The following is a 17,044-nucleotide window of genomic DNA, read 5'->3' on the forward strand; positions in this document are numbered from 1 at the left end:
CTTCCCCAGCTTTCCAGGGCTCTGTTTCTTCTTTCAGCATAAAGGCTTCTTCTGGGATCCGCAGGGTAAGGTTCCCCAGGAAGAACCAATGGGCTTTCATTTCTATTTCCCTTTGCAGGCTCAGAGTGGGGTGGGGGGAGCTTAGTTTGGGTCACAAACCACAGGCCATACTCCCACTAGAGTCTCTTGGCACGACTACTACATTTTAATCTCACAAACACACTGAACAACCCAGCAGATTCACTCAAATTCAGTGTTTATGTGGAAAGGAGGAAAGAAAACTAGAATGCACTTTATTAGTTCAACCAGAAAATCCCAAATATATATTCCTTTCAGCAAAAAAAGATGTCTGTAAATTATTATTTCCATGGCAAGACTTGTAAGCAATTAATCATACTTGAACACTTCTGGTCTGCAAGACTAAAGCCTGGAATTTCATTTGAAATCATCTAAAAGTAATCAACAGCCCTCAGAAACAACTACAGTCAGAGCAAGAAAGAGTGAAACCAGGATCTTAAATGGAATGCAATACTGGAACCTCTTTTTTTCCCTCCTGAAATTCACCTCTTTCTTGTCTCTTTGGAAATGGTTTATGCTGTCTTTTGTGCCTATTGATTAAGTAAATAATGTATTTACCCCTACTGAAAAATAGACACTTAAATAAAGCAATGAATCTTTCAGTTAATAAAAACAACGAGGGCAAGGCTGATAGATCACCCAAAAAAGTTTCAAAAAGGAATCTCCAACCAAGCGATTTTCCATAGGATGTTTGTGCCCAAGAAAGATCCTGGGAGGAGAGGCACAAGGATTTCACACAACTTAGTTCCAGGTGGTATTCTCGGCTTTTCTCTCGTGTAAAATAGACACAAACTAAATAGCCATCTGTGGCTCTACTGAAAAAGGCTAAACACTTAAAATATTAGAGCTGTTTGAAATGCACTACGGAGGACAAATAGTAGAAAATGTGTGAATCAGAGAGGGAAAGTTGACGTTTGGGAACAGGAAAGGGATTTGGAAATTTAGGGATTTATCGCCAGCCCTAGGAAGAGCTACGCTGATGCAACAGGGTCGTGGATTTGAGACCCTGCTCCCCTAAATTGGAAAAACTCAAGATTAAAGGGAATCCCTTAAGGAAAAATGAGGGACTGGGGACCCCACACAGCACAGCTCCTCCTACGCATAAAGCCCAAACACAGAGTCTAATGACTCTCCCCGTGGTCACCGCACCATGAGGGAGATACGGGGCGGCGGGAGCAGAGCTGCCCAGAGAGGCTCTGGAGTCGGAACCGAAGTCACCACGCGCAGTGACCGGACAGGACGCCCGCGGGTCCCCGCTGCCGGCCCCGCCCCCGCGCCGCGAGCCGGAGGGACTGAGGTCCTACTGGAGCCCCGGGTGGACTCCGGTCAGCGGACTCCGGAGTCGAACGCGGGGAGGCTCGGAGCCCGCCACGGCCATTTGCGGCCGGTTCCAACCGGCCTCTCTTCTCCGTCTCCGCACCCACACGGGGAAGCACACTCACCATTTCTAGGTTTCCTGGGTCTCCCTGAAGGCTCCCTACGACTCCCAAGACCAGTGCGGGTCACAGCTCGACAGAGCCTACGGCGCAGGAAATAGACCTTCAGGCGCAGACGCTCAGTATCCAGAGCCACGCCCACGCGACTAGCTACGTCCCCGCCCCCTGAGGCGCGTCGCCTCACCCACCGGGCCCAGCGACGCCCCCGAATGGACAGTTTCCAACGCGCCCCCTCGTGCCTGAGTGACAGCGGGGCCGGAGGACGCAAGGCTCAGGCGAACTGGCTTCAGCCGTTGGCCGCAACCTGTCCCTGCGGGAACGTTCGCATTTAAACGGAATTTGTTCCTGTCCTAGGGCTGACTCTGTAGTCTTCCACGCAGCGTGGTCCGAACGCGAGGTCACAGGTGTGCACAGGGAATTCCTGATTCAGTTTCAAGATGACGCAAGTATAAACAAGAGGGTGCTCAGACCAGGATAGACTGCAACAAGAGGGCTTGGTTTTAGGCTGTGAAGCCACTGCTGGAACTGTGACCCTTGTTTAGAAACGCAGCTACTTAAAGGTGACATCACTATCTGTAATAGAGGCAGGCTCCATTTTAATCTTTGAAATCTGGCAGCGTTGAGCCTTCTACCCATCTCTTCCCCACCCCCTCTCATTTGGTACTTAAGAGAAAGAATCCCAGAGCACTGGGCTCCAGTGGGGTTTGAACCCCGCAACCCTAGCTGGGGGCAGGGACTCTTCTCTAAGCTGAGGGTATGAGATATGTCATCAAACCACCAGGTTTCATTAAATTCACATTTTACACTGGAAGGAAACTTATTTTAGATCAGTGCTAGCATGTGTCCCTAGAGAACTTTTAAATGTAAACAGCTATAAGGTCCCTAAAGCAAACGAATTCCTATTTTCACTAATATAATAAAAAACAAATCATAATGTAAATATGGGATGCACCTGGAAACTACCCCAACCGCAAGCTGAGTATCATTGACTAATAAAAATGGTCTATATTTAAGGATGACAATATGATGAGATACTTATACTGTATTGTGTGAATGAAATTTGCTGAGAGTGGATTTTGAGTTCTCAACTCACGCACACATGCACATACACACCCAATAACAATCTGAGGTGATGGATGTGTTAAATAACCCGGAAACCCTTAGATGTCTAAGTGCCTGAACTGCAGAACTCTTTCGCATTGCAAAACTCTAATGCATTTATTCACTTATTTGAACACTTTTTGAGATACAACACACATACTATACAATGGACCCCTTTAATGTCTACAACTCACTGATTTTCAGTGAAACTGAATCCTCCTAAAACAGAGTTCCCTTACTGAGTTTATGATTACTCTATCCAAAACTTTGTTCCCTTTCTTGTTCCCTCAATCCTGTACTAACTGAATACTAATTAACTAGTCAGATGGCTAAAATTGCTGTTGTCAATAACATTGTTAATGTACTAAAATTGCTATTATTATGGAGATTATCATTAATGTACAAACTCAGGTCGTTTCTCCAGGGCAAGGTAAGCTAACAGACCCCTAAGTCATGGATCACCTGGGCTGAGAATCATAACCTAGAGACATCCTGACTTCCAAAACTATGATTAAGAAATGTCACAGAAATGTCCCAAGATGATGATTAATCCCAGCCTCTTTGTTTTTCCCCTTAAAAAAAAAAAAAACCCTAACTCAAAGACCAAGTTGGAGTGGATCTGAGACTTGTCTCCCATTCCTTTGCTTGGCACCCTGCAGATAAAACCCATACTTTGCTCCAAACACCCGCCGTCGGAGCTTGGCTTTCTGTGCTGTGGGCACCCGAACCCTTGCTCAATGGCGTCAGTATTTTCACAGGTAGATGCAATCACCACCACAGCCAATTTCTGAACAGTTTCCTCCCCTCAAAAAGAAACTCCATTGCTCTTTAGCTATCATTTACCATCTCTCAACTTCCTTCTCGAGTTCCCAGGCCTACACAACCACTAATCTCTCACTGAGATTTCCCTACTCAAGGCTTTCATATGAATGGAATAATACAATATATGGTCTTTGGGATTGACTTCAGTCACTTAGCATAATTTTTCAAGGTAATGTCATGTTGTAGCATGTATCAAAACTTCATTCATTTTTATGGCCAAATAATATTCCACTGGATGGATAAAACCCATTGCATTTATCTCTTCACTCATTAATGTACATTTGGAATGTTTCTACCTTTGGCTGCTATGAATAATGTTGGTGTAAAATTCATGTACTCTAACTTGAAAAGACATGTGCACCCCAAATGTACATAGCAGCACTATTTATGATAGCCAACACACAGAAGCAACCTAAATGTCCATCGACAGCTGAACGGATAAAGAAAATGTGGTATATATACACAATGGAATACTACTCAGCCATAAAAGGAATGAAATAATGAAATTTGCAGGAACATGGATGAACCTAGAGCTTATCCTACTAAGTAAGTCAGAGAAAGACAAATATCATATATCACTTATATGTGGAATCTAAAAAAAGTGACACAAATAAACATTTACAGAACAGAAAGAGACTCATAGACATAGAGAACAAACTTATGGTTACCAAAGGGGAAAGTGGGGGAAGGCAAAATTTGGGATTAATAGACACATACAACCATATATAAAATAAACAAGGACCTACTGTATAGCACAGGGAACTATATTCAATATCTTGTAATAACCCATAATGGAAAAGAATCTGAAAAATACATATATTTATGTATAACTGAATTACTTTGCTAAACACCTGAAACACTCTAAATCAAATATACTTCAATAAAAATTAAAAAATAAAAAATTAATGTATGAGGTTTTTTTGAATATGTATTTTATTTCACTTGAACATAAAGGTAGGAGAGAAACTGATGTATCATGTGGTAATTCTAGGTTTAATTTTTGAGTAACTGCCAGACTGTTTTCTAAAGTGGCTGCACTATTTTTCATTTGTACCATCCATGTATGAGGACTCGGAATGTATGATGATTAAATGAAGAAAATTACAAAGTTGACCTGAAGATCCATCATTAACGTGGGATATTTTAATATATACTCTCAGGACATGAAAAACACAGTAATATTTCTTAGCATACAGTGCTTGGAAAATGGTAAAAAAAAAAATTTCTAAGAAAAAAACTACAAAAGCACTCATTAGAGAAAAAAAAGCACAACACTTCTAATCACATACAATCAGACATAGTGGAAAACATATTCAGGGATTACACTCAGCTGGAAGGAAATAATCTGGAGTCTGCCTGGTATGAGGAAGGTGCTGATTCCCACTGAGAAGGACTTAGAGCAGTCACTGCACAGGGCAGGCGAGAGCAAACTCCCACGGGGTTCTTTTGGATAGGGCCATGCATATAATGAGTCAACTGACAACTTTGTTAAATTTCTGGAAATCATTTGACAAGCTGAGGCCCCCTCCTTCCCAGACACCATAAAGAAATAGCTATTGTTCCCCCCTGCCCCCACCAGCACCTGCAACATCTAAATGGTTTTTTCACATTCTGATGGCAACATATTCCTTGTTTACAAGTTTTACCTGAGCCCATTTTTGTTGTTTTTTGCAAATTTGCCACCTTGTGTGGGTACCCCTACCACAAAAGGCTAAAAGACTCTCTTCAGTTACAAGCGGTGCTCCAGCCAATTTCCTTCCAGTGGAAATAAAGTTTAAAATGGCCCCCATGTTCAGGCAATACTTCCACTTGCCACTTTAGCTATTATTAAGATTCCTAAACATTTTTTTACATCAAAAAAAGGAACTTAATTTAAAGAAAAAAAAAACCAAATTGTCTGATCACATTTATCAGATAGGATGTTGAAAAATAAAATGTCATTAGTTGTCTGCAAATCAACTTATTTCAGGAGTGGAGCAAATCAACTCCTGAAAAAGAGTTCTGCATCTTCCTAATAAGCATTTTTAACTTGATTCTCTGGAAGGTGGGAGAAATCATCTTGCTGATACTTCTGCAAGGAATGCTGCACTTAAAGGGATCTACAGCAGCCAAACCTCTGTCATAACCAAAGGGATATTTGCCCAAATTATTTAGGAAAATGGGCTGGAGAGGTCCAACAATTGGCCTCAGAAAAGGAAAAACAAGATTAGAAATTCAGTAACTTTTGGTCTGATAAAAAGAGAAGGTTCTTGTTTGGGTCAAATACCAACCCAGTCCTACCAGAGATTCTAAAATTCCCACTCCTCACCAGCATACATGCACTAAACCACTGGTCAACTGATGAAATGATGTCCTTCATAAATCAGTATTGCTGGAGAAACATTAACAAAGCCACAAAATATAGCCCAGGGAAGCCTGTCTGTACTGCTCCCGAACATTTACAACTGCCTAATGGGCCATGTGAGGTCTGCCAAATGATTTCACTCAACTTCCTCGGTCTAATGGATAGAAACACGTTTTAGTCATCATGGTCTGTAGGCTTAGACACTGGACTGAAGCCCTCCCTTGCGGTGGCTAAAGTCCTTTTTGGAAAGATCATGCCTACCAGGGAACTCCTCTCAAATTTCACAGTGATCAGGGAACCCGCTTTACTGGCCAGGTGTTTGCCAAGTCTCTGCTGTATGACTGGTTTTACAACACTATCACCAGGCTGACCCTCAATCCTCTGGTTTAGTCAAATGCACGAATGGCAATTAAGACTCGATTGGCAGAATTTGTAGAGGCCCTACAAATACCTTGGCCAGAAGCATTGCCATTAGTCCTTCCATATCTCAGACCCACCCCACTTGGACCTCATAAACTCTCACCCTTTGACATAGTCACAGGACACACAGTGCACTTGACTACAGCTTCTTCTGACAACTGATAAAAGGGGAGATACTCCAACGTTGCAAAGGCTTAACTGCTTCTATTAAAAGTAACCATGTTTTGGAAAAAGTCTTTTCACAGGGTACCCTCAGGAAATGAAGACCTTAAGGATCACATCTTACAACATGGAGATTTCATTTATTTGAAGACACCTCCAGAAGAACTCTCTTTAACCTCACTGGAAACACCCCTGTCAAGTACTGCTAACCAACCCTTGTGCTATCAAACTCCAACGTAGGCTCTTTTACCTATTTGGAATGAACTAGAATAAACGCCTCCACACATTCCTCATATTCATAGTGCTATTCTCCATTATGAGTTTTTTCATGGTTTTGAAGGTAACTGGGACAACTGAAGGCTTTACTACAAGTTCTGCATTGGTAGGGCTTCTCTCCAGAGTGAGTGTTCTCATGTGTTCATAATGAACTGGGACACTTAAAGGCTTTCCCACACTCTTTACATGTGCAAGGTCCATCACCAGTATGCGTTATCATGTGTCTTTGGACATTTGAGGGATAAATGAAGGCTTTTCCACATTCCTTACATTCATAGGGTTTCTCTCCACTATGACTTCTTTCATGTTTTTGAATGGAACTGAGGTAAGTGAAGGCTTTACCAAACTGCCTACATTCACAGGGCCTCTCTCCAGTATGGCTTCTTTCATGTATTTGACGACAACAAGGAAACCTGAAGGCCTTACCACATTCCTTACATTTATACGGCTTTTCTCCACTGTGAGTCCTTTCATGACAATGAAAATAATTGGGACAATCAAAGACTTTCCCACACTCTTTACATTCATAAGGTCCATCTCCAGTCTGCTTCATTATGTGTCTGAAATTTGGTAAGAGAACTGAAGGCTTTCCCACATTCCTTACATACATAGGGTTTCTGTCCAGAATGAATTCTCTCATGTTTTCGACAGGAATTTGGACAAGTGAAAGCTTTACCACAAGTTTTACATTTATAGGGTTTTTCTCCACTGTGTCTCCTTTCATGGCTTCGAAAGGATCTGGAATAACTGAAGGCTTTACCACATTGCTTACATTCATAGGGTTTCTCTCCGGTATGGGTTCTCTCATGTTTTCGAAAGGAACTTGAACAACTAAAAGCTTTACCACACTCCTTACATTCATAAGGCTTTTCTCCAGTGTGTGTCCTTTCATGTCTTCGAATGTAACTGGCACAGCTGAAGGGTTTACCACATTGCTTACATTCATACGGTTTCAATCCACTATGAGTTCTCTCATGTTTTATAGAGTAACTGCGACAATTGAAAGCTTTACCACATTGCTTACATTTATAAGGTTTTTCTCCAGTGTGCATTATTTCATGAATTCGACAGTATCTGAGAGAACTGAGGGCTTTACCACAGTGCTTACATCTATAGGGTTTTTCTCCATTGTGAGTTTGTTCATGTTTTTGAAAGTTGTGGTGGTACCTGAAGGCTTTTCCACATCTTTTACATTCATAGGGTTTCTCTCCAGTGTGAATCCTTTCATGCCTTTGAATGGACTGGCGAAGCTTGAAGGCCTTCCCACATTCCTTACAATTAAAGGGTTTCTCTCCAGTGTGAATCTTTTCATGCATATGTCTGGACTGACGATGCTTGAAGCCTTTCCCACATTCCTTGCATTTATATGGCTTCTCTTCATATCCCAGATACTCATATGGGTTGGGTGTACTGTGAGATGTCATGTGCCTAGTAAAGGATAAATGATGCATGAAGACACGTCCTAACACAGTGAGTTCACATAGTTTCATTCCAGTTGATTTTTTTCTGATTATGATTTGAAATCTGGCTAAAGGTTTCTCATACTGACTACCTTCTTTATTTTTACAAAGTATCTCTACCATACAACTACTGTAAAAAGTAAGAAGCATATTTTTAATGAATTGTTCATTAATTATATTATATTTATTAACAGTTATGACAATGAAATTTTTACCATTTTCAAAGAAAGTGTGAGTTTTCTGCACATCCTGATTGAAATTGAATATTCTAAAGCTCTACAAGAGAGCACAATCAGAGCAATGATCAAAACAGTGATATTCACAAATGGTGATTCTGAACACTGACTTTAAGTGTACTATTTTTCAAACACTCAACATTAAGGACACAGCTGAGAAAAAGGATTTGATGGAAAAACCCTAAGACACATTCATTTTAAGGCTGGGCTGATTTATTTCCTTCTTTTAAAATGTCATAGCATAAACAATCTTGAGAAAGAAGAATGCAGCTGGAGGAATCAGGATCCCTGACTTCAGGCTATACTAATACGACAAAGCTACAATAATCAACACAGTGTGTGCTGGAACAAAAACAGACACACAGATCAGTGGAACAGGGTAGAAAGCCCAGAAATAAACCCACGTACTTGTGGTCAATTAATCTGTGACAACGGAGGCAAAAATATGCAATGGAGAAAAGACAGTCTCTTCAATAAGGGGTGATGGGAAAACTGGACAAGCTACCTGTAAAAGAGTGAAATTAGGAAATTCTGTAACACCATATTTGAAAATAAACTCAAAATGGATTAAAGACCTAAATATAAGACCAGATACTCCAAAATTCCTGGAGGAAAACATAGGCAGAACATTCTTTGACATGAATTGCAGCAGTATTTCTTTGGATCTGTCTCCTACAGTAATGGAAATATAAGCAAACATAAACAAATGGGACCTAATTAAACTTAAAAGCTCTTGCACAGCAAAGGAAACCAACAACAAAACACAGACAAGGGATTAATTTCCAAAATATACAAACAGCTCATATAACTCAGTATCAAAGACCAAACAACCCAATGAAAAAATGGGCAGAAGATCTAAATAGACATTTCTCCAAAGAAGACATACAGATGGCCAACAGGCACACAAAAAGATGCTCCACATCACTAATTATTAAAGAAATGCAAATCAAAACCACGATGAGGTACCACCTAACACCAGTCAGAATGGCCATTATCAAAAAGTCTACAAATAATAAATGCTGGAGAGGGTGTGGAGAAAAGGGAACTCTCTTACACTGTTGGTGGAAATGTAATTTGGTGCAGCCACTATAGAGAACAGTATGGAGGTTCTATGAAAAAGTGAAAATAGAGTTACCAGATGATCCAGCGATCCCACTCCTGGGCCTGCCTCCAGAAAAGATGAAAACTTGAATTTGAAAAGATACATGCACCCCAAAGTTCATAGCAGCACTATTTACAATAGCCAAGACATGGAAGCAACCTAAAATGTCCATCAACAGATGACTGGATAAAGAAGATATGGTATATATACACAATGGAATAATACTCAGCCATAAAAAGAATGAAATAATGCCATTTGCAGCAACACAGATGGACCTAGAGATGACCATACTAAGTGAAGTAAGTCAGACTAAGAAAGACAAATATATGATACCACTTATATGTGGAATCTAAAAAAAATGATACAAATGAATTTATTTGCAAAACAGAAACAGACCCAGACATAGAAAACAAACTTAGGGTTACCAAAGGAGAAAGGAGAGGGGAGGGATAAATTTGGAGTTTGAGATTAACAGATACTTACTCCTATATATACAATATACAAGGAGAACCTACTGTATAGCAGATGGAATTATATTAAATATCTTGTAATAAACTATAATGGAAAAGGATCTGAAAAAGAATGGAGATATTTATATTTATCTCACTGAATCACTTTGCTGTACACCTGAAACTAACACAACATTGTAAATCAACTATACTTTAAATAAATAAAATGTCATGGCATACTAACATCCTGTCATGGGAAATTGCTTTCCTATGTGAGTGTCGCTCACCTTAGATTTGTCCCATGATTTTCATACTGATCTTCAATGTCAGGGTCTTTCAACTTTTCTTCTAAAATGCAGAACAACAACAACAGAAATCATTATAAATTGCAAAAGATTATAGAAAAATTATTACATGACAGGTCCATGATGAGCTGTGACCCTGCCTCATTTATTTACCAATGTAATCCCTTTCCACATTCAACCTCTTGAAAGATTTGATGAGCAAAAAACACTGGTTCTCTAGCGGACTAAGTAATTAAGTAAGAATGTTGTCATCCCTACCTATTGAGGTCAGGTTCCTGCAGGTTCCTGCAGGTTTCCTGCATCACATCTCTGTAGAGTTTCTTCTGGGATAGATCCAGCAAAGCCCACTCCTCCGTGCTGAACTTCACACTCACATCCTCAAAGGTCACTGAGTCCTGAAACACCCCAAATACGTATGTGGGAGGATGGGAAGGAGGAAGAGCAATGGCAATTTATACTCAACTCACAGGAAGTTCACATATGACTCTGTGGTCTCCAAACATTTTGTCATTGGGACTCTTACTCTGTGGTGACAATCACCTCCAGGTCAATGGAAGTGGTCAGATCCAGTTGGCTAAATAAAAATATTCTTGTGGAGGAGAACAGATTAAAATTTGTATAATCTTTACCACGTACTCAATTTGCCTCTCTTTCTCTACCCCATCTCATGGGACTAGGAAGTTGCTGAGAGTTAGAGCCCAGGCATGAGGAGGAAAGTGTGACAAGTCACACCTCCACTAAATCCCCACGTTCAGGGGCCTCAGGATGGCTTCTGTACGATTTTTAGGACACAGTCACCCATTCTGAAATGGTACGATCACAGAAGACCTCTTTTCCGCAGAATCATAAAACTATAACCTGGGCCTTGGTGACCCTGTGGAACAGGTTAAGACTTGGAATTTGCAAGGGCTTCATTAAAATCTACAATGGTTTCATGGTGAATTTGCACAAATTTACAAAATACACAACGAGTTCAACAGTGCTTTACTCAAAAAAACCTAAAATAGCCTTTCTCTCATTTCAGCAGCAAGTGATACCTGACCAGCCACCCTTCTCTCTTCTGAGCTCCCACGTGAGGCACAGCACCATGACAGCCCACCCCAGCCACAGGAACCCCCCAGCGGCATAATTTCCTAAATGCTGGTGCCTAAAAGAGATCAATTACCCACTGATGTCCATGTGGAGGGAACAGAGAAAAGGCACGTATCCACCCATTCTGAGGCTAGAATTCACTTACTTGGCAGAGCAACATCAGTGTGGGAACACTTCTCTTGTTGTGGGTCCAGGGAGTAGGAGCAGCTGCCTAGGGCATCCCTACTGGCTCTTTCTACTGCAACAGTAGCACTTGCTTGTAACAAAGTCCAGCTACCTAGTGTGCAAAACACAGTGAACATTAGCAGGCCCAGGACTGCTTATCCTTAGAAATGCTTGCTCACAGATTTCATCTTTCACTAGTATCTTGGATCTGTGATTTTGAGAGTAAACTCACCAACCTTAGAGATAAAAGTGCCTCAGTGTGCTAAATGTTTATGCCAACAATATGGTATATGGTAAGCTCCTATTTTCCTTTGGAGAGACTGTAATTTTGTTTCATGTTCAGCAATGGTACCTACCCAATTAGCCCTCCAAAACAACTCTGGGCCCTGAGTCTCTACAGACCTTCCTGGGTAGACAACAACACACGTGTACACTCACAATCTGTTACTTGGAGAACTGAGCCCATCCGATCGGATTACACCAAGGGACAACATTTGAAAGCTTGCTCCTGGCTTCCTCCAGACCAAACTTAATTCAATACTAAATGAGACTATTACAAAATATTTAATGGCCCTCATGGAAAAATTTTTTAAATTATTGGGTAATGTCAAAGTAGACTGAAATAAGTAAAGAGGGCATGTGTTCTTAGAAAGAAATCAGCGTCACTCAGATGTCACCTCTCCCAAATGACGTATTTATTAAATTTTACAAATACCTAAAACAGTTTTTAAGACTCAATAAAAACTACTCCTCCAAACATAATAGGAAGAAAGAATGTCCAAAAATGGACAAAGTTTTCTATGGCAGTCTACCTAACACAGCTCTGTGATAATTCAGACAGGAGAGTATTGGCAGAGAGAAAAACAGAACAAAGGAAAGGAAAAATGTCTTCCATAGGCCAGCATTTAATACAAAAAGTTGTTCAAGGACAGCGCAGGAGAGTACTCACAAACATCACGAACACTTGACTACATAAGGCAGGGATAAACTGTTATCCGATTGGAAAAAGACATCATATTTCCCTTCATTCCATACATAATAGCCAACTCATTGTAGATTCAAATGTGAAAAATAAAACTAGGCCACTTTTAGAAGTCACATGTTAATGTTTTATTGATAGAAGAATAGAAAGAATACCTCTCATAGAAGAAAAAGAATGAGCCATAAAGCCAGAGACAAATCCAAAAAAATTAAAATTAAGGTAGTTAGAAGATACATAAAAAAGGGAAGAAAAACATCTGCAATGCACACAGACATAAGAACATAAAAGGGCTACTTTGGCAGAGTTAAAATGAACAGATATAATTTTAAAATGGAAAAAAGAAGCAAAACATATTTAACAGATATGAAAAGGATAACATACGAAAAAAAAATCCATCACCTTGGCAACTGGGTAATAGGGCACTAAAATGTCCAGTAAATCCCATTTCACAGTGAACAAAAACTATTTAATTTAATAATCCCAAGTGTTGAAGACCATTGTGAAGAAAAAAATCATTATATTATGCACAAATGGAGGAACAACCAAATCATACACTCCACTGCTATTTCCTGTGAGTCTGAACTTGATCACTATTTACAGCCCAGCAATTTTCCAACAATGCCCACAGAATTTATTGCGTAGTTGACTTGGAGACAAATATACAGGTGACATATACTAATATCAAAATATCTGAAGATTTTAGACTCATGGACATAGAAAACAAACTATGGTTACCAGAGGGAAAAGGACAGGGAGGGATAAATTAGGAGCCAGGGATTAACAGACACACACTACTATATATATACAACAAACAATAAGGACATACTGTATAACACAGGGAACTATATTCAATTTCTTATAGTAACATATAATGGAAAAGAATCTGAAAAGAATATATGTATGTATGTATATGTATAACTGAATCACTTTGCTATACACGTGAAACTAACATTGTAAATCAATTACACGTCAATAAAATTTTTTTTTAAAAAGATCTGAAAGTTTTATCAACAGAACAATAAAGCAAAGAGTTCTGCAAAAAGTGCAGGATGGTACCTGTTCTATAACTGCTATGGTCTCCTGTACAGGCAGGTGGAGCCTTGCCTGAGATTTAGTTCAGGTGTCTGTGCTGATGATAACATATATGGGCCTGAAGAGCATGAAAAGGTTTATTACTTCTATGATGGAAACATTTGGGAAAGGGAAAGCAAGCCTCTAGAGAAGGTGAAAAATACCTTGCGACATCAAGGAAAGGGGCCTGGCCCAAGTTTTTTAATGGAGCCTACGGAAGGGGCCAGGGTGAGAATTCAAGTATAGGAACAAGGCTTTCTGTGAATTCAATCACTTGCCAGAACCAAAGGGAGGAACACTTAAGCTTTCTTAGCTCCCTGTACAGATGTGGGCACCAGTAGATGAAAGAGTATGTAAGGTTTAAAGCTATCAGCAGTCAGACACCCCAAAAAAGGAGTTGGAGACTTCTTGTCTATGGTCTGGTACGAAAGGAGTTTAGAAGTCACCTTCTAGTACCTACTTGTCCTCGGAAGAAAAAAAAGCCAAGCAAGTTAAGAGCAACAACCCTTCCATCAGAGAATTGAGGTCACAGGGTAAATTGCAGTCTCCAAATTAGAAACAGAGACAAAAAAAGTAGCCTTTTAAAAATACACCAGGATAGTCTCTTCTTTTACCAAAGACTGTCCTGAAAACAATCTATTTCACAAGTGCTTAATTGACTGGGCTTTGGCCAGAGCCTAGTTGATCTGGGGGTAGGGAAATAGTCAACCTGAGTCCATTTTAGCATTTTCTGCTCTCAAAGGTGGGGCATTTCTAAAGATAATAGATTTTCCCCCATCCTGACAACGAATATGTGGTGCTCCAATGCCACTTCTCCAACTGTCCGCCACCAAACAGATGTCCAACAGGTCAATTCAATTCTAACACTAACTCACATACATCACACTCTATACATGAAGAGTTCAGTCCTAGACAACGTTCGTACTTCAGATGCCAGACACAAATGGGGTGCCTTGGGTACCAACATTTCTACTCAGCCATCTAAAAAAAGGATTTGATACCATCTAATATCCATTTATGATGACAAACTAGTAACAGAGGGGAACTCTTTTTGAGGAAGAACATTTACATGACACCTGTAGCTAATACTGTACTTAGTTGTGGGAAACTAGATGCTTTACTGAACAGAGCAAGAAGATTCCTCTCACTGCTCCTATTCAACATTGTACTGGAAGAGCTAGTCAATGCAGTAAGAAAAAAAAAAAAAGGAAATAAAAGATACACAGATTGGGAAGCAAGAAATAAAACTGTCTTTGTTCTACATGACATGACTGTCTATGTAAAATATCTGAAAGAATCCGCAATAGAGATAACTCCTGGAATTAGTAAGAGTGTAGCAAGGTTGAAGGATACAGAAGGAAAGGAGGTATGATGCCATGAAAATATACGGAAGAAACTTAAAAGTCTATTGCTAACTGAAAGAAGCCAGTCTCACAAGGCTACACATTGTATGATTCCAAGTATATGACAATCTGGAAAAGACAAAACTATGAGCCAAGGAAAAGATCTCTGTGAAGGATTTGATGGTTCGAGGGAAGAATTAATGAATAGGTTGAGCATAAATAATTTTTAGGGAAATGAAACTATCCTATAGGATACAGAAATGAAAAGAAAGATACACGTCATTAAACACTTGCCAAAACCCACAGACCTTTTAACACTGTACACTTTAATGTATCTGTAAACTGTACACTTTAATGTACAATAATGTATCAATATTCACTGAGCAATTTTAAATTTTAAATAGTTGATGGTGATGCTGGGAATCGGAGAGGGGAAGCTGGCTTTGAGAATGTGGGGAGGGATCTGGAAACTGAGGCATTTATTGCCAGTCCTAGGAAGCGCTAGGCTGGGGGCACGGAGTTGTGGATTTGAGACCCTGCTCCAAAAACAAAAACACTTTTAAAACTCAGAAGAAAACGAGTCCCTCCGAGGAGAAAGGAGACACTGTGGACTCCACAGAGCACAGCCCCTCCCACGCACGATCCCCGGAGACCTAGTCACGACAGTCCCCTGATGATCTGCCCTGTGGTCGGTCACACACACTCTGGGGAGATGTAGGACTGCGGGCGCAGAGCTACCCAGAGAGGCTCCGGGGTCGAAGTCGCCGCCGCGCGCGCTGACGGGACCGGCCACCAGCCCCGCCGTTGCAAACCCGAGGGGACTGAGGTCCGGGCGGCGACACCCGCGTGCTCGCGTCCGCAGACTCCAGAGTCGACTGCGCGCAAACCCAGGTCCCACCACCCGTCTCCACATCGAGGGGCAGCACACTCACCATATCGAGGTTTCCTTGAGTCCCTCCTATGACTCCCACAACCACCGCAGACCGCAGCGCGAGAGACACTGCGGTAAAGCAGCCAGAGACCGCTACGGACACGAGATTGGGAGCGAGTAGAGCCGTCTGCGCCGCTGCAGTGCGTCTCCCCACCCACCTTCCCCAGCGGGGTTCTTGATTGGACAGTTTGAAAGGCCACGCCCCTCACGCTTGAGTGACAGCAGGGCAGGAGGATCCGATGGCTCTGGGGAGCAATTCCTAGCTGCTGGGCGGTGAGCAGACTCCGCGATGGATTTTTGCATTTAAACGGAATTTTTTCCTGGATTGCCTGTGCTCTTTTCGCCCAGTTCTTTATGAACGCGGAAGCACGGGGAAATGCTGATTGAATGGCCAAATGAATCAAGTAAGTACAGCACACGAGGATGGCCCAGACTAGGTGACCCTGAAACAGGAGGGTCAAGGGCTTGGCTTGAGACTTTCAGACCACTGTAAATTATAGTATTTACCCAGAAGTAGGATTGCTAGATCAGATGGTAACTCGGTACCTAATTTTTTGAGGAACTGCCATGTTGTTTTTCATGCCGACAGTGCAATTTCTATTCCTAGCAACAATGTGCAAGGATTTCAAAGGATGTTTTCACTTTCTGGATGGTGTCCTTTGAAGCACAGAAGTCATTAATTTGTTGAAGTTAAAATTACCCATTTTTTTTCCCCGTGTAATTGCTCTCGATGTCAATATAACAACTTCTTCCACCAAATCCAAGTTCAGGAAATTTTTTCCTATATTTTATCTAAGTTTATTATAGTTTCCTTCTTATGTTTACGTCTTTCCTCCTTACTAACAGATTATTGTATGTGGTGTGACGTGAGTAGAACTTCTTTCTTTTACATATGGCCATCCAGTTCACCCGGCACCAATTTATGAAAAGAATATTCTTTCCCCATTTTCGGAACCTTTATCAAAGATCAGTTGGCCTTAAATGTAGGAGTTTATTTTTCAAATCTCAATCTGTACATAGAACTGTTATGTCTCTCCTTGTGTAGGTCCCACACTACCTTGAGTACCTCTGCTTAAAGTTTTTGAAAGCAAGACATGTTAGCCCTACTACTTTGTTTTTTGTTTTCAAGAATGATTGGGCTATTTAGGTCCCTTGCAATTCCTTATAAAACTATGAAACAGCTTGCCTCTAGCAAATTCAAGTCACCAGTTTACGTGTTCCTGGAGGCTGTGGGCTCCAGATGTTTCACCTCCAGGTAAGGGACAATTC

The 17,044-nt window shown here is 40.9% G+C and overlaps 2 protein-coding genes across 2 annotated transcripts in view; both read right to left on the bottom strand.

Moving 5' to 3' along the window:
- The window catches only part of LOC102507686 (zinc finger protein 709-like), a 41,667-nt gene extending 40,005 nt beyond the window's left edge, over positions 1-1,662 (bottom strand). Inside the window, exon 1 of the mRNA XM_014556526.2 lies at positions 1,521-1,662. Coding sequence (XP_014412012.2) covers positions 1,521-1,523 — 3 coding nt within the window. The 5' untranslated portion in view covers positions 1,524-1,662. The remainder of the gene's footprint in view (positions 1-1,520) is intronic.
- Positions 1,663-7,037: 5,375 nt separating this feature from the next.
- Positions 7,038-15,917, bottom strand: LOC102507952 (zinc finger protein 709-like). The gene is made up of 5 exons (XM_032465548.1): positions 15,777-15,917; positions 11,429-11,560; positions 10,450-10,586; positions 10,174-10,234; positions 7,038-8,067 (listed from the first exon to the last, which is right to left on the bottom strand). The coding sequence occupies exon 5, from the start codon at positions 8,061-8,063 to the stop codon at positions 7,164-7,166; it is 900 nt and encodes a 299-aa protein (XP_032321439.1). The 5' UTR covers positions 8,064-8,067; positions 10,174-10,234; positions 10,450-10,586; positions 11,429-11,560; positions 15,777-15,917; the 3' UTR covers positions 7,038-7,163.
- Positions 15,918-17,044: the final 1,127 nt, after the last annotated feature.

Source organism: Camelus ferus, chromosome 22 (assembly GCF_009834535.1).
Source record: "Camelus ferus isolate YT-003-E chromosome 22, BCGSAC_Cfer_1.0, whole genome shotgun sequence".
NCBI lineage: Eukaryota > Metazoa > Chordata > Mammalia > Artiodactyla > Camelidae > Camelus > Camelus ferus.